Source organism: Candida tropicalis (assembly GCF_000006335.3).
Source record: "Candida tropicalis MYA-3404 genomic scaffold supercont3.7, whole genome shotgun sequence".
NCBI lineage: Eukaryota > Fungi > Ascomycota > Pichiomycetes > Serinales > Debaryomycetaceae > Candida > Candida tropicalis.
This window is the reverse complement of record NW_003020059.1, coordinates 400,079-422,724: the sequence shown is the minus strand read 5'-3', so window position 1 is coordinate 422,724 and position 22,646 is coordinate 400,079. Positions and strand designations below refer to the sequence as shown.

General features: G+C 31.8%; 12 protein-coding genes across 12 annotated transcripts; 4 read left to right on the top strand and 8 right to left on the bottom strand. All coding sequences in view use genetic code 12, as the record gives it.

Annotated features, from left to right (window-relative positions):
- Positions 1-76: 76 nt before the first annotated feature.
- On the bottom strand, positions 77-1,771 carry CTRG_05022 (metal resistance protein YCF1; the record flags this gene model as incomplete). The annotated part of the gene is made up of 1 exon (XM_002550678.1): positions 77-1,771. One exon carries the CDS (start codon positions 1,769-1,771, stop codon positions 77-79), a length of 1,695 nt encoding a protein of 564 aa, XP_002550724.1.
- Positions 1,772-3,811: 2,040 nt separating this feature from the next.
- CTRG_05021 (uncharacterized protein) lies at positions 3,812-4,816 on the bottom strand (the record flags this gene model as incomplete). The annotated part of the gene is made up of 1 exon (XM_002550677.1): positions 3,812-4,816. The coding sequence occupies one exon, from the start codon at positions 4,814-4,816 to the stop codon at positions 3,812-3,814; it is 1,005 nt and encodes a 334-aa protein (XP_002550723.1).
- Positions 4,817-4,995: 179 nt separating this feature from the next.
- Positions 4,996-6,111, bottom strand: CTRG_05020 (Sec1 family protein; the record flags this gene model as incomplete). The annotated part of the gene is made up of 1 exon (XM_002550676.1): positions 4,996-6,111. The coding sequence occupies one exon, from the start codon at positions 6,109-6,111 to the stop codon at positions 4,996-4,998; it is 1,116 nt and encodes a 371-aa protein (XP_002550722.1).
- Positions 6,112-7,045: 934 nt separating this feature from the next.
- On the bottom strand, positions 7,046-7,606 carry AHP2 (Ahp2p; the record flags this gene model as incomplete). The annotated part of the gene is made up of 1 exon (XM_002550675.1): positions 7,046-7,606. The coding sequence occupies one exon, from the start codon at positions 7,604-7,606 to the stop codon at positions 7,046-7,048; it is 561 nt and encodes a 186-aa protein (XP_002550721.1).
- A 1,023-nt stretch (positions 7,607-8,629) lies between these two features.
- Positions 8,630-9,016, top strand: CYP1 (peptidylprolyl isomerase; the record flags this gene model as incomplete). The annotated part of the gene is made up of 1 exon (XM_002550674.1): positions 8,630-9,016. One exon carries the CDS (start codon positions 8,630-8,632, stop codon positions 9,014-9,016), a length of 387 nt encoding a protein of 128 aa, XP_002550720.1.
- Positions 9,017-9,687: 671 nt separating this feature from the next.
- CTRG_05017 (uncharacterized protein) lies at positions 9,688-10,704 on the top strand (the record flags this gene model as incomplete). The annotated part of the gene is made up of 1 exon (XM_002550673.1): positions 9,688-10,704. One exon carries the CDS (start codon positions 9,688-9,690, stop codon positions 10,702-10,704), a length of 1,017 nt encoding a protein of 338 aa, XP_002550719.1.
- Positions 10,705-10,880: 176 nt separating this feature from the next.
- Positions 10,881-11,240, bottom strand: CTRG_05016 (uncharacterized protein; the record flags this gene model as incomplete). Its single annotated transcript, XM_002550672.1, has 1 exon — positions 10,881-11,240. One exon carries the CDS (start codon positions 11,238-11,240, stop codon positions 10,881-10,883), a length of 360 nt encoding a protein of 119 aa, XP_002550718.1.
- Positions 11,241-12,058: 818 nt separating this feature from the next.
- On the top strand, positions 12,059-12,598 carry CTRG_05015 (uncharacterized protein; the record flags this gene model as incomplete). Its single annotated transcript, XM_002550671.1, has 1 exon — positions 12,059-12,598. One exon carries the CDS (start codon positions 12,059-12,061, stop codon positions 12,596-12,598), a length of 540 nt encoding a protein of 179 aa, XP_002550717.1.
- Positions 12,599-13,260: 662 nt separating this feature from the next.
- Positions 13,261-15,330, top strand: YPS7 (putative aspartic endopeptidase; the record flags this gene model as incomplete). Its single annotated transcript, XM_002550670.1, has 1 exon — positions 13,261-15,330. One exon carries the CDS (start codon positions 13,261-13,263, stop codon positions 15,328-15,330), a length of 2,070 nt encoding a protein of 689 aa, XP_002550716.1.
- A 122-nt stretch (positions 15,331-15,452) lies between these two features.
- Positions 15,453-16,625, bottom strand: CTRG_05013 (uncharacterized protein; the record flags this gene model as incomplete). The annotated part of the gene is made up of 1 exon (XM_002550669.1): positions 15,453-16,625. One exon carries the CDS (start codon positions 16,623-16,625, stop codon positions 15,453-15,455), a length of 1,173 nt encoding a protein of 390 aa, XP_002550715.1.
- A 976-nt stretch (positions 16,626-17,601) lies between these two features.
- Positions 17,602-19,290, bottom strand: CTRG_05012 (uncharacterized protein; the record flags this gene model as incomplete). The annotated part of the gene is made up of 1 exon (XM_002550668.1): positions 17,602-19,290. One exon carries the CDS (start codon positions 19,288-19,290, stop codon positions 17,602-17,604), a length of 1,689 nt encoding a protein of 562 aa, XP_002550714.1.
- Positions 19,291-20,103: 813 nt separating this feature from the next.
- On the bottom strand, positions 20,104-21,810 carry CTRG_05011 (uncharacterized protein; the record flags this gene model as incomplete). The annotated part of the gene is made up of 1 exon (XM_002550667.1): positions 20,104-21,810. One exon carries the CDS (start codon positions 21,808-21,810, stop codon positions 20,104-20,106), a length of 1,707 nt encoding a protein of 568 aa, XP_002550713.1.
- Positions 21,811-22,646: the final 836 nt, after the last annotated feature.

Sequence of the window (22,646 nt, the reverse complement as noted above, 5' to 3'; positions counted from 1 at the left end):
AACAAAGACAATGCTGGGAATACTAAATCTTCTTGATAAACTTTTCTTTGAAGTCAAGACAAAAACAGCAAATTTTTTAACAACTAACCAAAAATGGAGCTAAATTCCAAGTGAAATTGGTGAATGCAACAAAAACACCCATTTTTCTCAAATTTCTCAATTCTTTATCATTTCTAACATGGTTTAATTGTTTCAAGAATGGTTTTTCCCAAGCATATAATTTCAAGGACTTGATATTGTTTAAAATTTCATTAATTAATCTTGATCTTTCATCTTTGTATTTCATTTGGGTTTTTTGTAATCTTCTTTGAGTTTTGGCAATAACGGCATTTAAAGGAATCATAATGATCATAATGGCGACACCAGCCCACATAGCATTTCCAAGTAATGAATGTAAGGAATACAAACACAAGATAATTTGGAAAGGTCCAGACCAAATGATTTGTAAATTTTGAACCAAATCTTGTAACCTTTGAACATCAACAGACATTAAATTAACAATATCACCGGTGGAAGATTCTTGTCTAGCTTCATTTGATAAAACCAAAGATTTGTTGTACACAACAGAAGTCAAGGATGATTTGATTTTCATACCTAAATCAAATGCTCTTTGGAAATATTGATGTAAAAATGCAGTTTGAACGACAGAAACAATAAACATGGAAACAGCAATTAATAACCCACGAGTAAGAGGGATTGGTTCGCCTTGTTTAACTGATTGAGAATAATCATTGACAAATTTAATCAACAAACGTAACAATTGGGGTTGAACAAATGCCAAAGCATCTTGAGCTCCTTTAAATACACCACCCATTAAAAATTGTCCTCCAAATGCACGAGCAATTGCCCAAGGGATGGATTTCTTTTGGGCTGGTTGACTATACCAATAATGATCGAATTTCTTACTAGTCTTACTGGCTTTCAAATCTCTAGGTAATGGTGGCAAATCCTCTTCAGTTAAATACTTGTGATAACCTTTTTTCATTAATCCACCCATCCAATCAAATGTAATTCTCGAGAAAATATTAGCACGGTCATAAGGGGATTCATTGGCAATTCTTTGATAATAATCAATTGATTTCATAGGAATAGCAATTTCAATAACCAAGATGATAAATGCATTAACAGTGGATAAGATTACCAAAGTAGAAAAATCAGAATCGATTTTATTTCTCAAGTAAAGATTAGCAATTCTTCCCAAATTCATCAATATTTGAAACAACCAATAAAATAACAACACACCATTTGGAATAGTTGATTTGAATTGTTCTAAATAATGAACGCCTAAAGCGATAAAAGTTGCAACGGAATTCAATATCAAAGACGAATAAATAATACCAGTTCCAGATGGATAATGCAAAACCAATCCGATTTGGAAAATTAATTGAATAAGAACTAACAACAATTTAACATAAAATGAATAATTGATTCTATTAGCTATGGAAATTTTTTTATTTCTCAAATAATAAATCTGATATGATCCACAGACAATCATTAATATTGCTGATATACCAAATAATACCCCTTGTAAAAAACATGGAGTTAAATCATTATAAATTGAAGATAATGGACCCCAACTTTCCTTCTTAGTATGACATCCTAACCATTGAGAAACAAGAGTATTACTAGTCACATTGTTAGAATTAATAAACATACTATCATCAGTAGTAGTTTCAGAAATAGGGGATTTCAAAGATAGCACAGGATTTAATAAATTCCAACCTCCTGATAAGTAGGAAGATGATGATGATAAAACCTCAACTTGTTCCATCTTTTACTAATGTAATGATCAAACCAAGTACAATTCAAAAATCAAATAGTCAAACAAAACTTGGAGTGAGACAGATGATTCCTTGTAGTTTAATGATAATGTAATGTAATTTAATTTCATTTTTTTTTTTTCACTTAACGATAACCACAATCAATGGGTAAGGCATCAAAGAAAAAAAAAATTGAGTCTGCCACGCAGCGAGATGCGTGTACATGTGACAAAACAGCGGAAGAAGTTAAAAAATATACGCGTGGTAATATAGACCTGCGCGGATTATTACCCAATTTGGCTTCGGACTTTAATTATTATATCCGTGCAATTTGCTGACAAATTGGTGCAACTTCATGTGCGTGTTACTTCTGATATTCACCATCTCATCTATAACTTTTTGACACCTTCTATTATCACCACAAAAGGTAAATTTGTTTTATCAAAAATAAAAAGTGATTGATATTTATTAGCAAAATTGGTTGGAAAGCTAGACGGAAATATTGAGCAATGATTGTTTGTTGTTAATTTGTGAAAGCTAGTCCCTTTAAAAAAAGTCGATTTTAAATGTATTTAATACTCAAAAATTATATGAATGCAAAACATAGTTACCAAATTAATTTGAAACCTGTGAAACTACCGTAGCTTTATAGTAATTTTTATGTAAAAGAGGTGATTGCTGAATTGAGAAATTGGCAAGCCACATAATTGTTGTTAAGTGTACACTCTCCACAATTGTTTAATTTTCCTCCGCATTTGGTAGCACTGAACATATAAAGCATAACAAAAAATATCTACACAAATACCCCAAAAAAACTCAACTATAAAAGGACAAAAAAATAACTTTGCAAAAATAAAAACTTTTTTACAATACTTTCTTTTTGTTTTTCCTTTTTGTTTTATAAACAATTAGTATCAATCAGTTATATATGATATCCTTTAGATCAAGTAAGTATCAATTGATGTGTTTTATTCATGGCTGCAAATTCTAACTTCTGTATAAGGAACTACAATCCATTATATCCATAACAAGTTTACCAAAAATCAAAGGTTATGTGTTCTCCATCCGTTGTTGTTATTTGTTTCCCACTAGTTCTTGCTTGTGTCACTTGGTTAAGTCATTGTAAACAAAGTCAACAACTTATAGCTCCTTTAGTATGATGCACAAACATAAGAAGAACCTTCCAAATAAGATAGCAACTTGGGAACACATGTTATCTTGAACCTTGTAAAAGGGATCAACATATACAAGAAGGGGGCGATGTTGATTAGTGAAGGTTCTTCAAAAGATAGTGGCTGGTCATCACTATCTTTAAAAGCTACTCATCGGGATAGGCTAGTAGAATATCCCGATGAGTAGTAGTGGTGGTTTATTACAAACCACTACTTGTAGAGGACCAGGTAGAGGACCGTCGACCAGTCCCGTTCCCTCCTGGTTCATCCTCTATCTACCCCCCTTGGGTCAGTAGGGGGACGCGATATGGCAACTCAAGAAGAGGGCCATGGTCGGGCTGAGTCGGCCCCACTTACACAAGTGGGCCCAGTTCGACCCTCTCCTTTTAATTAGGAGAGGTGGTAAGTGGAGGGGAGGAGCCAACCCTTCATCATTTGGTTCTTCCCACCACTTCCACATTTGACATCGTGGAGGGCCCCCGGCTGATACACATGGTTTAATGTAAGTCAATTTTAAATTATAAACTCTTCTATTTACTTCTATAGACTTAATCAAGAGAATAGAAAAGATGAACAAATCTCATAATTTTACTGCTATAAAGTGGTGTAGCAATAAACAGAGAAAGAGAGGATTCTATACACATATCACATAGTATCATTTGGGTAAATGTGCAATCAGTAAAGGAAGCACGGGTATTACATTATCTACAATCGCAATCTTTGTCTGCTGGTAACAATCATAGTCAGCTGTATGACATTAATTGATTGTGCATGAGATTCATAATCACGGACACAGCCATACGCTACAGTAATAACAAGTAGTAATTAGAGACAAATGTATTAAGCAAATAACGATAAAATAAACACATTGTACAAACTTTAACTTTTGAATAATCTTTTGAGTTTACTCTTCTTTTTCTCCTTTGTTTCAGAAGATGGTGTAGATTGCATACTGTTTTCACTATATGCTTTACTTTGTCTCTTTTGATAATGAGATGGGACATTACCTCCTCCATTATGATGACTCCCATTAGTTTGATGAGCATTCAGATACATTTGTTGTTGTTGTTGGATTTGTTGATTAAATTGATTTTGCGGTTGGTTTGATCCTATTCCTCCTGGTGCCGCTGCAGAGGCAACACTTGGTTTTGGCATACCATCTTGGAATACATGCATTGGAGGATCATTAGATTTTTCTAATTCTTTGGTAATATTCAAATTCAAATTGGCAGGGTTTTTACTTTTATCAATACTTTGTAATCCAATTAAGAAATCTCTTGGTTTTAAAATACATTCAGATCCGATGTAGAATTCTTTATTCATGCTAGAGGTCAATTCATAAATAGATCTCATCTCACTATATGTCATCCCTCCAGCAACATAACAAAAGACACGTTGTTTGGATTTAGCTGCAGATGCTAGTGTCATCGTGTTTCTGGATGATGCCGAAGCCCAAGAGGCCTTTATTCTTGTATTCCTCAATGATCCGCTTGATTGTGTATCCTTAATGTCCCCAGTTGATGCCATACGAGTATTGGTAGTAGGTAAATCTTCATCTAATGGTTGATCTCTGAAATAAGGGAACCAATCTCTGTCCAATGAATATTTACCTGCATTCTGCATGATCCTTTTAACCCCCGGAGTGTATCTTGATGTGTTATAAGTACCTTCATTATTAATTACATGGTACATTTCCTTATGGAAAGGTTTATCCTTGACTTGTTGTTTAAACACCTGGAATCCTAATTTTTCGACATTATTAAAGCACTTTTCAACCAATCCAGTGATATACTTATCGTTAACCCCAATGAATCGAATCAATTTTTCAAAATCCTGACGTATCAACCCTCCACGATAGAAGGCATAAATCAACACTAGTCTCATCTTGTCATTTATATGCAAATCATGTCTTGCTAATAAAATAATCAAATCATCATGCAAATGCTTATTTCTTTCTCCTTCAAAACTGACTCCTTCAGCACAACATGTTTGTTCGAAATCAGCAGCAAATTCTGCCAATTTACGTGATGAATTGATATCCAAACATTTCGTCAATCAATGTTTTATGAAGTTTCAATTTGAGATCTTTCTTCATCAAATCCTTTCAAATGAGCAACAATATGCATCAAATCCGATGATGTTGTAGCTTTTGATCTATCAACCATCAATGGATTATTCTTGATTAAATCACTAATCTTGTTAAAAATCAACTCAGAACTTTCTATAATGTGTAAATGTCTTAAATTAACCCAATCTTCGTCATTTTCATTTTCCAAACTAGCCTCCACATCACTAATTTCACCCTTTTCATTTTCTGATTTGTACTTGTATTTACCAGTTCTTTCCAAACTTTCCACAATATCATACGCCATGGCTTGATAAGTGAATTCATGCAACAAAGGAGCATATAAATCCATAGTTCGATCAGTAATCAACAATATTGCTCTTGGTTTGTTTGCCACAGATGGTGGTGGATAGTTTTGATTTAATCGACAATAATCATCTAATTTTGTTTGGAAGGCATCGGCAATTAATTCGGGTAATCTTTTTGCATCATATTCACCTTCTTGAGGATGATAAAAACGAATCAAGGGGTATTCTTCCATGGATACCACTAAATTCAACAATGCATTGGCAACCATTTGAATTTGAGGTGTAATATATTCAATACAATTTGGATTATAATAAATAGGCATGGAATTTGATGTCGAATTGTCTACCAAAAATACTCTTGTCTCTAAAGGAAAATAATTTGTATTGAAAAACTCAATATTCTCATTAAAATAGTTTAAAACATTTGGTTGGTTCCAGAACTTGTTTATCCAGAAATTTTCAGTCTTGTGATCCTTTTGATAACTTGGAAATAATGCAATACCATTTTTATATTTTTTGGTTGTAACATCACCAAGAATGCATTTTAAATTATAGATATCAACTTCAAGCAAATAAATTGCAGTCATAAAAGTACTTTGTCTTCTCTTTGCATCAATTTTTTCAATGGAGGCCACGATACGTAATAATTGTTCTTTCTTAATGACATTATATAGTACGGCTTCAATTTTGTCGTCAATAATTAAATTGTACAACTGACCTGATTGCTGAACCAGCTTTATCTTATTCATAATAAAATCATGCTGGATATTCAACAATGAACTCGGATCTTTGTTCTTTAACAGCATAATTGGTGATGGAAAGATATTATGGATCTATTGCAATAATTAAAATTGGTTGTAAGATAATGAATAAAACGGGGTGGGAATAGATTGGAATATATCAACGGGAAATTTCATCAAATTTAGGAAACTACTTTTTCTGTTTTTTGTTGTTGTTCGCACTTGTTGTCCCGTTTGCTTTTTTTTTTTGTTTTCTGTCTTTTTGCACTGTGATCGATTATCACTAACAAAAACAAAAATGTACATAAAATTCCTTTTCCGGTTTGCTCGTTTGCAAATTTCCAAACACAGCAAACTCTTAAATTGGACGCACAAAATTATTGAGATAACCAGTCAGTTCGGGATAATAGCAGATAAGACTAGATCTAGCAGTAAGATCGAGGGCAAGTCAGTGACCATGTAGAACAGTAGAGATTATAATGACATACAGAACTGACAGATCCGATGGGTACATGTTTTTTTTTTTTCTTTTCTTTCTTGGGAGATATACGAAATTTTTGGTTTAGACGTTGCTCGGATTTATGTATCATGATACGATTGTATCTGAGTTTAATTGTTTGTAATTATAATCAATGCAATGATTGTTGTAAGGATATTATAGATCATGTGGGTATACTTGTATGGTAGTATGAATAATCAAAAGTAAAACACAAATCACTTGTGGTACGCTATCAGTTGACAGTGGTGTTTGATAATTTTAAGGAGAAATCTGTACAAATTTTTATAAAAATTCTGAATGGTATTCACATGGTCTCAAATGTTCTGTCAAACATTGTAGTAGTCATTACAAACCAATCTTGTTTGAGCCCAAGGTACATTCAAACCATTTATACTAAGAGCTTATTTAAGTTTTACTATGTTGGTTTAGGCGACACCCACACACTCAATTTATCATTTTAATTTTAATGTACATTTATAGATCATAACCCTGTGCAACTTTTCACAATTTAGCTAAAAGAGCATCAACACCAGAGACATGAACACCTCTTTCAGTTTCAACACCTAAATAAGAAACATCTCTAGATTTTGAATCAACAATAGCTGCATATCTTTTATTTCTAAAAACCCCACCTCTATCAGCTGCCAAATCATATTTACCACTAAATCCACCATCACTAGCAAAATAAATTTCTGGGATATTGTTTGATTGTTTAACGTATTCTTTAATTAATATTTTACCCCAGGCATTAACTACAAATGCATCATTCACAGCAAGAACAACAATAGCACCAACATTTTTACTTTTCAATTTGTCCAAATTTTCTAATATCCCAGGAACATGTGATTCTGTACAAGTTGGAGTGAAGGCACCTGGTACAGAGACAAAAACAAGCTTAGAAGATTCATCAGATTGAGATAATTTAGTCAAGATATCATCAATTTTCAAAGTGGTTGTGGATTGACATTTTGTTGGATCAATTAAAGTTAAATCTTCTAATTGAATTGGAATATAGGTGAATTCAACACCTTCTGGGAATTTAGAACCTTCTTTAAATGACATTGTCGATGAATAGATATATCGTTGATTAGTTTGGCTATTTGGGAGAAGAAGAAGAAGAAGAGGTAGAAAAACTGTTAAAGTACAACCAAATTCTTTTGGTGAATCATTGTGGGCGGAGAGAATTGGAGTGAGAGAGAGAGAAAGAAAAAAAAAAATTGGGGTTGTTGCTGATACTGTGGCTTTCGGGTAATACCGAATGAACGTTTAAATTCTTCATTATGATGATAAGCTTTCAATTATTTAAACCTAACGTGAACCCCTTTTTATAATTTTCATATCCTCGTGAAAATGGAGTGAAAGCAAAAAGCATCTTCTGAATGCTTTTCAGTAATGCCCTAAATGAATCTGGAATCAAATTCCTCCCCAAATGATGTCACAAACTGAAGAACTACTCTACTGTCGGAGTACTGTCATTAGTTAATATTTACCAATCTCGCATCAAATAAATATTGGACAAATCTTCAGACAAAAAAAAAAAATACAACAAAGATACAAAGAACATAGCTTTACCTACCATTGAACAATTGTCAATCATGAGACACCAATTTGTAAAAGATCAGACCTTATTATGACAATCAAGGGGGCAAAGAAAAAGAAGTAAGGAGTGGAGATCTCACAAAAATGACACCATTTTCACGTGACCAAATGCAAAAGCTTCTAAAACGTTCTATTTAGCAGTCAGTACACGACCCTGTTTCATTATGGGGGCATTATGCAGGCAATTTGAAAAAAAAAGACAGTGTCTGGACGTTTTTTTTTTTGCCTCTTTCCTCTCTCACCCCCGTTGCGTGCAACAAGTATGGCCAACAAAATAATGAACACTGACCGAAAGAAGAAAGAGAAAAAAAAAAAATTTCAACGAATTCAATTTGAAATATAAATTGCCCCTTCTTTCATTTTTTTTTTTCACTTTTTTTTTTTTTTCCTTTTCCTTTTTTTTTTTCTTTCTTTTCCTTTTAAGTTCAATTGCCTAGTTCAATAGATACTCCAATTCATTCACTCAATTGTTTAATCTAAAAAAAAATGTCTAACGTCTACTTCGATGTCTCCGCCGATGGCCAAAAATTAGGAAGAATTTCCTTCAAATTGTACAACGATGTTGTCCCAAAGACCGCTGAAAACTTCAGAGCTTTATGTACCGGTGAAAAAGGTTTCGGTTACAAGAGCTCCATTTTCCACAGAGTTATCCCACAATTCATGTTACAAGGTGGTGATTTCACCAACTTTAACGGTACTGGTGGTAAGAGTATTTACGGTACCAAATTTGCTGATGAAAACTTTGCCAAGAGACACGATAGACCAGGTTTATTGTCCATGGCCAATGCTGGTCCAAACACCAATGGATCTCAATTTTTCATTACCACTGTCCCATGTCCATGGTTAGATGGTAAACACGTTTGTTTTCGGTGAAGTCACTGATGGTTTCGATGTTGTTAAAAAAGATTTGAATCTTTTGGTTCTGGTTCTGGTGCTACTTCTAAGAAGATCACCATTGATGAATCCGGTGAATTGTAAATGTGATGTTGTTTTCTTTACTTGATATTATACAAACAAACGAAAAAAAAAATATATATATCGATAATGATATACAATATATATTTATAATAACACGTCTCCGTATTTGATTTATACCAGCTGTAGATCTTATAGCCGTAATCGAAGATCAATTACTTTGATAATTGATTAATTTTAACTTTGTATGGCTGATTTGCAACCAAGCACACGTTCTTGAATTATTTTTTTTCTCTTTTGGACACCAAACTCCAGGATGAGGTTACGAGGAATTGTGGTTGGCGCTGCATTCCACGACAAAAACGAAAAACAAAAACAATCATGCCGACAATAAACCCGCGATTATAACCGCTACATAGAACAGAGTATGACTTGTATCGGGAGGAAGTAATACCAACATCGAATAACATAAAGTTGCATTGGTCTTTGCAACATCGATTTGCAGCATCCCTGCAAGCTAGTTTATGGTCACTAACAGCAGATATATATATATATATATATAAATACTAGGATCTCTCATTTGCTTCAAGACTTGAACTTTCTACATTTCTCAACTTACTAAACAAACAATGCTGTATCAACACCGTACATCAGTTTTTGTATCTGGAGCTTCTGGTTATATTGCTCAACATATAATCAAACAATTAATTGAAAAAGGATATAATGTAGTAGGATCAGTTATATCAGAAGCTAAAGGACAAGCATTAACTCGACTTATTGGACCATTGCATTTCACTTATGAAGTTGTTCCTGATATCACTGCAAAAGCTGCATTTGCTGAAGCATTACAAAGACATCAAGAAGTTAGATATTTTATTCATACTGCGACACCATATCAGTTTAATCCAGATGGAGGTAATAATGAAGAAATGTTGCAAAAAGCAGTTGATGCAACTCATAATACTTTACAATCTATTCAATATCATGGAACTCAAGTAAGAAAAGTTGTAGTTACTTCTTCAATCGTTTCCGTTGCTGGATTTGGTTCATTATTTGATCCAAATAAAACGTATACTGAGAATGATTGGAATCCAATTACTTGGGAAGAAAGTTTAGATCCTGGTAAAATTTATTATGGATCAAAAAAATTTGCTGAATTAGCAGCATGGAATTACAAAAAAGAGAATTATACATTTTATAAACTTACTGTTATAAACCCAGTTTATGTATTTGGACCACAAGCTTATGAATTTACTGATACGGCAAATATGGCAACTACAGCAGAGAAGATTAATTCAATTGCAAATTTATCAAAGGATGATCCAATACCTGAATTATGGGGAGATTATGTTGATGTAAGAGACGTTGCTAAAGCTCATGTATTGGCACTTGAAAATGATGAGACTTCAAATAAACGATTACTTTTAGTCGCTGGGGGGTTTTCAAGTGATAAGATTGCTCACATAATAAATGAAAAATTTCCAAATTGTAAAGTACCTGATGGAGATTTAAAAAGAGATGAAGAAAATATGAAACGTATACATAAAATTGATGATAGTAGTACTAAAGATGTTCTTGGGATTGATTATATTCCTCTTGAACAATCAATAACCGATTCGGTTAAACAGATCTATGCTGGTGTCTAATAATAAACAAAATTAATCGTATGTATGTTCCAAATGTATATTAATACGTCTTCTTTTTGTGTGTTTGTGAGTGTATATTGAATATTAAGTATTGTTTTTGTGGTTAGCAAGAGTCAATGATTACACAACCAACAATTTATGACTAAGATCATCGCAAATATAGATATAAATATATATTAAAATTTTGTATGAGCTGGTGGTGGGCCCTGGGGTCTTACATAATCATAATTACCATTCTGTTCCGGTTGATAACCGTAATAACCTTGCTGTTGTTGAGTAGTTTGAGGAACACTTGGAGGAATATACGTTTGTTGATAATAAACCCCATTTGGTGGAGGTAATTGAGTAGTAGTAGTATAAGTGACAGCTTTTCTATTTTGTTTTCTTCTTCTCCAAAGCATCAAGAGTAATAAACCAATTATTGGGATTAATATTAGTAACCATAACAACCATCTCCATCGCCACCAATCATCACGATACCTATACTCATAGTTGAATAATCTTTTGCTTATTGATTGTGATTCTGATAATATCATTGTTTTTGTAAGATAAATTAATATAAGGGTAGGATAAAGTATTTAATATTCAAAATTGAAAATTGAAAATGAGTTCATGATGGGGATATTAAATAAATATATAAATATTAAGAATCAATAAGATAAAATAAAGAAAGAAAAAAAAAAATCATACATCCTTATTTCTCAATTCTTCTTCTTCTTCTTCTTCTTCTTCTTCGTCTTGTTACTCAACCATCTTTATTCTTATTCATCTTCTATTATTTTATATTCTTGTCATCTGTAGGTTTTATTCTTAAGAAAAAAAAAAAAAAACTTGGCAGCCAGTACACGTACTCTTTTTTTTTTTTCGCACACAGCCATAGGTAGTGCTAAATAATTTTCTTGACACCCAACAATTACAACCAAATTTTTTTTTTCTTGTCGCTGCAAATTACTACACAACCAGGTGTACTAATGGGGTAATTTATGGACACGCCGCATCTTGTGTGTTATCACGTGATATGTCTTACTTATTATAACAACAACAACAACTAATGAATTTTATGGGTTATTACAATGGTTGGATTATTGAATGTTTGATATATGATTATAGTATCAACAATTTGTAAACTTATCGATATTATGATTACATTGTTTGTTTTTTCTTTTAGCAAAGGTTAATTACGTAGCTCACGTCCGAATATTTTTCTTTTTTTTTGTATATCTCCAAATAGAAAAAAACTAAATCATCCATCCTCTTATCTGCGGCCCATTTAAGGACACTGCACTAAAAAAAACGAGTCAACGATAAAGGTACGATACACAGATATATCTTGTGGGTTAGAAGAGGGATAGAAATGACACATATCAGTGATCTACCAGATGAAATTTTATTTGAAATTTATAAATATCTTGAGGTTTCAACTATAAAGTCATTAGAATTATTCCCTGATTTTACACAAAGTACAAAATATTATCTATATAAACATAGTTTATTCGTTTTAAAAACCACCGATGAAGATGATTATGAAGACAGAAGAGATTATAAGATAGTCAAGAAATATGAACAACTCCCAGGGTTTGAAATATCACATATTGATGAATCTATGATGATACATATTCGAAAATTTAATAATTATCAAGTTAATTTATCATTCACTATGTTAGACAAATTAATCAAAAAATTAAATCTACTTTCAAATAAATTAAATCAATTATTTAAAAGGGAGAATCAAGATTTCATAACCATAAAATTATTCATTCAGGTTAATTATTCATTAGGTACATTTAGTCAAGTTGAGCAATGCTTGAAAAGTATTGGAAGAGTATCACATTACTTCACTAATAACGGTAAGAATATAGTCACCATTGATTTTGAATTCAAAAATCCCAAGTAATTACCATAATGTGAACTGTGCAACATGATATACAAATTCACATAGCCGAGATCAATTCAATCAAATATCGTATGGTTTGATTTGTGGGGGCAACAGTTGATGATTCGGGGGCTTAGAAATATATATGGCAATCAATGAGAAAATAAAAATAGCGGAGTTAGGAAATAGTAAAAATGGGTAAATACCAAAGGGTTTTTGGATGTAATAATGAATTCAAAATATACCGGATCAACCGTTGTTTAACATATATACGCTCCGTCCAGATATGGTTAGTATATGAACAGTAATGGTGAGCTTTTATTCCTTTGATAGTGATGATGGTGATGATGATGATGTCATTGAAAGTTTAAATTTTTAAACAATTTAAGTTTGCGTGTATATCGGTAAAATTGATTGTCGTACACTACCCCAGACCAGATTTTGCATTTGGTTGTCAACGGTGGGCAATTATTGTGTTTCACACGAACTAACAGAAATAGCGGGAAACGGAAAAAGCGAAAATTGGGTGATTGGAAATTTTTTTTTTTTTTGTTTTTATATTAATGCACATTAAAAATAGAAATAAGCCCATATTATCGTTTATATTCAACCACCAAGACTCTATCCCTTCCTGTTTCGCTCTCTTTCCCCCTTTCTTATACTTACTAATAACATAACAAGGAATGAAGAAAATACAACTATGCCTACTAGTAATATCATTATGGTCCAAAGTCGTTTTAGCTGATGATGATGATGATGACACAATAAATACATCAACAATAATTAATAATCCTGGAGTTCAATCAGGTACAACCATAGACACCACAAGTTCAGCTACTGCTATTGCTGTAGCACCGACTACTCAGACTAGAGATACACGGAGAGACACTACTCAAGTAACAACAACCGATGATCTTGTTCAAGTCACTTTACAAAGACAAACAACAACATCGCAACAAACTCAAACTGTGACATCAAGTACGAGACTGGATCTATTTTTAACAAGCCAAGCTGCATCTAAAACAACAGAAAATGATGAAGATAAATCTTTATTCAAATTATTATTTACAGTACCAACAGATGATATTTTTTATAATGCAAATTTCAAATTTGGAAATGATCAAGAAATTGGTTTACGATTAGATTTGATTCAACCCGAGATTTGGGTAATGAATAATGAAAATTTCTTGGATTGTAATAGTGTTGATAATTGGATAAATTCACAACTTTCGTCAATGGACTATACTTATACCACCGGGGAATTACCTTCACAAATAACTGATGCACCTGAATATACTTCAAATTGTGGATATTTTGGTTTGTACTCTTCACTTGAAAGTAATATGCCTCCAGCTACTAATGCGATTGCTGCGGTTAATAATCAAAGTTATAGAATTCCTTATATGAATGCTGCTAGTGCTGAGGGTGAATTTGTTACTGATGATATAGAATTTAATTTAACTAATGGGGATTATTTTGTTTTACCAAATGTGACCTTTTTAGATGCTAATGATTCTAATGTATTACTTGGCGGTATTGGATTAGCAGGAACTCCAAAAGGAAGTGGGTTTTTATATGCTTTAACAAATCTTGATATCATTGATTCTCCTGGTTATTCATTATGGTTTAACAATGATACCGATCAAGAAAATGCCATTGCTCAATTAATACCTGGTGCTGTTAATACAAAGTATTTTGTTGGTGATTTATATCAATTTGATATGATTGCCCATCGTGGTTTTCGATTCAATGCATCTCAACAAACATCAAATCAAGATTTAATTGAATTAACTTTACCAGTTATTGAAATTGAGGAACTCTTGGTGGCTAATTTAAATTCTGGTCAAAGTGTATCTGTTAAATCTGATAGTGGCGGATTACCAGTTTTAATTGATTCAAGATCGTCATATTTTTATTTACCTTTGGATATAATTGTTAATATTGCCATACAAACAAACGCATATTATTCTGGTCAATTGGCTAGATGGTTGGTTAAATGTCAACCATTACTTGATGTGAAAGCAACTATACAATTCCAAATTGGTAATCTTACTGTCAATGTCCCAATAAGTGAATTAATCACTGATGCAGTATATGAAGGATCATCTTTAAATTTTGAAAGTGGTGATAAAGCCTGTTTATTAAAAGTTCTTCCAAGTTCAGTATCTGGATATAATAGTCTTGGATTACCATTTTTGAAATATATTTATTTAGTTGTTGATAACGAAGGTGGTACTATTGGATTAGCTAATCTGAATAAATTTTTACAAGTTGATAAAGAAGATTTAGAAGATTATAATTCAATTTTATACAATCAAACAATGAGTTCAACACAGAGTGGTACAAGACGTAATTCAACAAGAACTAATAGATCAATTGGATATATTTCCTCAGGATCAATTCCATTTGCGACTACCTATACACCTGAATCAAATAGTGATTATGGAGATGTAACATTAAGTTATTCACAAGCTAGTAGAGTTAGTGGAGAAAGTGTAATATTACATATTCCTGCTAGATTTAGTGGTGCTATTGTTAGTGGTGGTTCTATTTATATTACTGGTGATGGAAGTGGAAATGCAAATTCAATAACCACAAGTGCTATGAATGCCACTGCTGCTGGTACTTCAAGTAATGGACAAATTGGTAAATATCAAGATTCTGTAATTATTGATATTGGTGGACTTCAATTACATAATAAATTAATATCAACTATAATGACTTTAGGTTTGCTATTAGTTGTATTCCTATAAGATAATTGCAAAAACAAACTATATGTATATTAAGGAGACGATAATAAAGATCTATATAGATTTTTCATCATGACAGTGATAATAATAATAATATTAATAATATTAATAATGTAATTCATATCTCACCTTTCTAAATCTCCTCGTGATTTATTCTTTATATCTTCATTTTCAAAATATCTATAATAATTATACCATAAAATATCAGCAAAAGTCAATAATAAACCCAAAACATTTATAAAGCTTAATTTATCACCAAATATAATAGAACTCAAAATAATGGTCAATAATTCTTTGAAAATCCCAGCTACTGATAATGTAATTACTTGAGCAACTGTTAATAATTTAAATTCACATAAAGTCATCATAAATGCCAATATACCTGGAATGATTAATAATAAAATAGTTGTAAATAATCCTTTGGTTATCCAAATTTGACTACTTGTGAAATTACCCCAGCCTTCAATTATTAAACCTAAAAAGAATAAAATTAAACACATTCCCGGTGATACATAAAATATAGTACTTATTGAATTTGGAGTATATGAATTTTTTTTAAGTAAAATTTGAGTAAAAGACCATCTTAATCCACTCAACATTGATGCTGAAATAACCATAATTATACCCATTGATGAATTATTTTCTTGATTTAATTCTTCATCTGGTTTATCCGTCATCATAACTACTGAAACGGTCATAATCATCACAATTACAATCAATCTCCAATTGAATTTTTCCAACTTAAATAATAATCCAAAAATTAAAACAAACATCAATGAGGAAGTTTTCAACATTGTATATAATGATAAAGTAATCATTGATATTGAAACATTACTTAAACCAATATCTCCAGCACTTGCAATTGAACAAGGAAATATTTGTCTTAAATAAATATTAAAATCCATCAGAAGACTATTGAAAAAACTTTTTAAATTTCGAACTGGAATCATTGATGAATTATTATGACATGGTCTTAAATTTGGATTGAAATATAACAACAGACTACTCAATATAAATAAACATAATTGATGAAATGATGTAATTATAATTGGAAATTTGAAATCTAATCCTGATCCAAACATCCATTTATTATAAATTGATATAGATAATGAAAAAAAATACCATCCTGATATATAAATTATAGATTCTATGGTTTTTGATTTATAGTTTTTATTACTATTCTTACCGTTGTTGTTGGTATTTGATGATGATTGCAACATGGATTCATGAGGTTCTTCAATTTCAAATGATTCTCTAGTTGATACACCAGATGATTCTTCTGAATTTATTCGACTCATGATTTAATAACAAAAATAAAAACGATAAGATGGTTGATTTATTGATATATGGATTTTTTAAAAAAATAAAACGGGAGGTATGAAATTCTGTATTTTTGTTTTAACACTTCATCTGATATAGAATGTGTGATCTATTGTAGATATTGATGAATAATTAAATAATTGATCTATGTCACTCACTTTGAGGATGATAACCAGATGAATGTTGTTTATAAAGACCTTGACAAGTGATCGAAATATTCGATTGGTAGTTGATGTAAATTAGGATAACAAACAGACAACTTTCTGTTTTGGTTTTCGTTTGGACAACGCAGACTGAATTTTTTTTTTTTCTTCCTGTCGGTACGGGGACAGCGTGTCGTGGTGGTGGTGGTAATGGTGGTGGTGGGAATTAGTTTGAAAGCAATGGCAACCAACAAACAACAATATTGTGGTTATGTGATCCAGTTAAAGTATAGAAAACCACTATTCACCCTAGTGTGAGTAAAACAACGAATAATCGTTGTAATATGTCCAATATACTTTTGGTCCAGTATGACGTTAACTCCGATATCCCCTCGCACTTTTACACAGTGGGGCTAAACATCAATTACAATACAAATTAAGAAAATGCGCGTGATATTCTATCACGTGACGGAGTTGTGTTTGATCTTAGTAATTACACGACCAATTTACATTTGGTTGTAAATCGTTGGTTATTAGCGTCCACTATTTAAATGGACGACTTCCCCCTTTATTCTACACATTTTATGTGCTACTTTTATATAGCTATCAATATAACTAATTCTCTAACATAATTCTATATTCATTTGGTATTATTATAATACATCTAATTTATTACTACAAATAAGTTCTATGTAAAGAACCGTTAATAGTAAAATCACAACTGACTACGGAATCAAACACTTGTACAACCTTCAGTGTATATCACAACTGGAACAACTTGTGCCCACTATACTGTCTCATTGCATACACATCAATGAGCAAATCTGAAATCTTTTCTTCTTGTTCCTTCATCTTTGGTGTTATTCCTATAATCCTCTTTCTCTTCTTCAGTCATAGCGTTCCAGATTTTATCTCTTCTTCTATTTTTGAACACATAATAAGCCTTAGCAAGCAAAATCACAGGAATTGTAGCCAATTCCAAAATAAACAATTGGGTATTACCTCTACGGTATAATGGTAAATCATCTTGTCTGTAAATATTTTGAGCAATAATATTTCCCAATTGAACAGACATGTTGTATAAAGCAGAACTTATAGATCTTGTTCTTACCCCATTGGAATTTCTTGAAACCCAAGCAACACAAATAGCATGGATATAAGGTTGACCAGAATATAACATATTTAAAATATAAGTTGGCCAAATCTCCCTACCACTTCCTGGCCACCATCTAATAACACCCATGACAATGGCTGCATAAAATGGTGCAATTAAACAAACAAAACTTTTCTCACCGACATATTCTGAAAACCAAGTAATAAGTAATAAGAAAACAATATGTAATACTTGAGGTGGAATCATTAAAAGATTCGTATCAAATGTTGAAAATCCAATTTGACGTGTCAATAATACAAAATAAGATCCAAAAGTACCAGTACCAATATAAGCAATGAGTCCAATTGCCATAATTGGGAAAATATCAACATCTTGAAAACTTTGAATGATTTGTTTAACTGTCAACCCTTGTCTGTTGTTCATTGATCCCTTGGTTGGATCATCTCTTAAAACTCTATTGACAACAATTTTCTCTTCACGTTCAGTAAACCACCCCTTTGGATGCATCCAATTTTTAGTTTGAACTGCTGATGGAACCATAAGATAGAATCCTGCAACACCAATGATTAAAGTGAAAATCCCTTCAAGTAAAAATAACCATCTCCAACCAGCCATACCTGCGAGTCCTCTCATGCGTAAAACACCAAATGCTAATAATGAAGTACCTACTTGTACTAAAGACAATGTAGTCCAGAACCAAGATAATCTAACAGGTAATTCAGAACTAGTGAAAAAATAACTTAACCATAATACCAAATCAGCAATAAACCCACCTTCAATAGCACCAATTAATACACGACAAATTAAAAATGAAGTTTTACCACTTAATGCAGATTGACACATTGCGACAATACTCCAAGCACAAATTTGTACTGGGATAAAAATATCTGGACCTAAAGCTTTAGAAATCAATTGTGAAGGAATTTCAGCTAATAAGAATGAAACTCTAAAGATGGTATTACCTAAATTATAATCATTTGTAGTTAAATTTAAATCATCCAATAAATTATCCAGTACTGCATGACTAAGATTACCTCTTGGAACTTGTAAACTAACAAATAAAATACAAGCAGTTAAAGCAACTCTAATATTAATTTTTTTAACAACTTTCTTCTCTTCTTCTTTAGTCCATTCAAAATGAGGATCAAATGCAGAATAACTTTCATAGTTACTTGATTTATATAAATTACCATAATATTCAGCAACTTTAGGATCCAAAAATGGGTTTTTAGCTAATTGATCACTTTCAAGGGATGACAAATCATTATCTGATTGAGTGTTTATATCAAACTTGTTTTTACTGTCATCGGATGGTCTAGATCTTATAGGTTTTGAATCTTCAACTTTGGTAGGCTCTTTGTTACTGTTGATAATATCAGTACTCATATTGTTTATTATTGTTTATTCGTGTGTTTTGTTTTTTCTTAAGATATCATTCATGTTGTATTCCAAGACGAATGGTATCCTCTTTATATACGATTTGGCATTCCCTGTGAACCTTTAATTGTTAATCCAGGTCTCCATAATTCCTAATCCACACATGTGGTAGTACTTTCATGTTTTTTCCAACTTTTTTCTTGGTAATTCACATTATCTCCCATTTGGATAATTTTTGATTAATAAGCTCTATGGTAAATCGCCTCAGAGTTGAATTAATATTGATATTTTACCAAAATACTATCTTCTTAATTTCTTGGTAAACGAGCAAAACTAGTGAATACATCAATACACTCAGGGAAATAAAAGTCAGTCCTAACAAAGTTGTGATTAAAAAACTGTAAATTATACGCCTCTGTGGATTCTTATTGTTTGTTGAACAATGAATGCTGCGAAAATTAAAACAAAATTGCAACAGATTTCGCACTGTGGTGGCTTAACTGTGCAACCGCCATATGTTGTTCAACCTGAACTAACGAGATTCAAATAAGTTGACAACATAGATAAGAAATTGAGTTGATTAGAAAAAGGGAGGAGTGGAATTAAAAATGGGATGTACATAGGGGATTACAAAAACTTATTTCATTTATATAACTTGTATTATTCTAAATATCAAATAAACTAAACAAACCAAAAAAAACTACGACAATAATTGAAAGTTAAATAGTAAAAATAAAATAAAAAAACAAAGTTATGGATTCTACTTAGATTTGATAAGTAATCTTTAAATTGATAACTGAAATAAATATTTCTTACGATTAATCAATGAGCAAATCTAAAATCCAATCTCTTTGACCCTTCATCCTTAGTGGTATTTCTATATGCATGCTTTTCTTCTTCAGACATACTATTCCAAACTTTATCTCTTCTCTTATTTTGCCAGACATAATATGCCTTTGTTAAAAGTAATATTGGCACTAAAATCACAGCTATAACAAACAATTGCATGTTCCCACGGTGATATAAAGGTAAATCATCTTTCCTATAAATATTCAGGGCAATAATTGAACCCAATTGAACAAACATATTGTATACTGCTGATGAAATTGATCTGGTTCGAACATGATTCGAATTTCTAGATACCCAAGAAACACAAATTGCATGAATATAAGGTTGACCCAAATATAACATATTCAAAACATAAGTAGACCAGATTTGTTTACCAGCTCCTGGCCACCATCTAATAATAGCAATTAATGGAATTGAATAAAGTGGAGCAATCAATGCCACAAATGAACGTTCATTGATTTTCTCAGAAAACCAAGTGATAAGTAACAAGAAAATAATATGAAGTACAGCTGGTGGAATACTTAACAAGTTAGTGTCGAAAGTTGAAAATCCGAGTTGTCTGTTAAGCAAAGTAAAATAAGAAGTGAAAGTACTAGTACCAATATATGCAACAAGTCCAATAGCATAAACTGGCCAAAGATTATAATCTATCAAACTTTTCCAAAGTGCAACAGGGGTAATAGCTTGACGATTGTGCATTGATCCTTTATTTGGATCATCACGAAGAATTCGATTAACAACAATTTTCTCCTCACGTTCAGTAAACCATCCTTTTGGATGCATCCAATTCTTGGTCTGCACAGCTGATGGAACCATAAGATAAAATCCGGAAATACCAATTAATAAAGTGAATATACCTTCAAGTAAGAACAACCATCTCCAGCCTTCCATTCCCGCAACATCTCTCATACGTAAAATACCAAAGGCTAACAATGAAGTACCAATTTGAACTAATGATAAAGTGGTCCAAAACCAAGATAATCTAACGGGTAACTCCTTACTGGTGAAAAAATAACTTAACCATAATACTAAATCAGCAATAAAACCACCTTCTAAAATACCAATCAAAGCTCTGGTGACATAAAAAGATGCCTTCCCACTTAATGCTGCTTGACACATGGCTACAATACTCCAAGCAACCATTTGAGTAGGAACAAAAATATCAGGACCTAAAGCTTTAGAAATCAATTGAGAAGGAATTTCAGCCAATAAGAAACAAACATAGAAAATTGTATTACCAGTATTATAATCATTTGTAGTCATACCTAAATCTTCTAATAAATTATCCAGAACAGCTTGGGCCATATTACCACGATCAACTTGTAATCCAACAAATAAAATACAAGCAGTCAAAGCAACCCTAATATTGATCTTTTTAACTACTTTCTTTTCTTCTTCTTTAGTCCATTCAAATTGAGGATCAAATGCCAGATAACTTTCATATTTAGATTCTTCGTATAATGCACGATAATATTCTTCTACTTTTGGATCTAAAAATGGATTCTTTAAAAATTCTTCAGATTCTAAACTAGAACCAGATTCAACATATGAAACTTTGGTACCAATAAAATCTTTAGTTAATGGTGAATTACTATTTTGTTCATCTGATGATGAATCAATTGAATTTCTTTCTGGACCATATGATCCATTCTTAGTTTCAGGTATTTCGTCAATAGCCATAGTTATCTTGTAAGATCTCTTGTTGAGTTAATGATTTCTTGGTATTGTCAAGAAAAAAAAATAAAAGCTACATCTTTAATCTCTGGGCATATTGACTTAATTTTATAGGCATCTCTATTTCCCAAAAATATCTTATTTCATCTTCCACATTAATGAATGTGGATCACAGGCATAATTCAACTCATAATCAGTAACATTAAGCAAACAATTAATCACATAATTTCAGGTCGAAATTGTTTTGTCCATTTGAATTGCCGATAAACAATAACACACATTAACGAATCCAATTAATCACAAAGAAAACCCGAATAATAATACTAACCAAAAAAAAAAAAATAAAACTGTGGTGGCTATCTTCAACCGATGATGTGATTTGCGCAATCAAATTGAGAATATTTTTTTGCACTGTAAGTTTAATGCATCATAGCTACCGGTAAACACACGACTCTAGTTTACTATAGTAAAGCGGATAAAGTTGAAAATATTGATGATTTTGAATGTATATGAGTAATAGAATAGTTTAACAAGCCACATTGTTATAATTCCATTCCGATACTGTTTGTTCTTATCTTCTTTTTTTTGAAACCCTTAGAGTTGTGATAATGGAAGTTTCGGTAATCTAGATTGAATCAAGAGGCGCAAGTTCATATTGTAATAAGTGTTAATAATGACGCTACTGATGTGAGTATGTTAATTGGGTTTATTGTAGTAACGCTTTTAGTAAAATGTGGCAGCATAATGTTTGCTTCTAGTAGTAACAGTTGTTATGATTTGGGATGCTTCATAACCAATGAAAGATCAATTACATGTAATCATTCATTCGAGAATGCAAATTA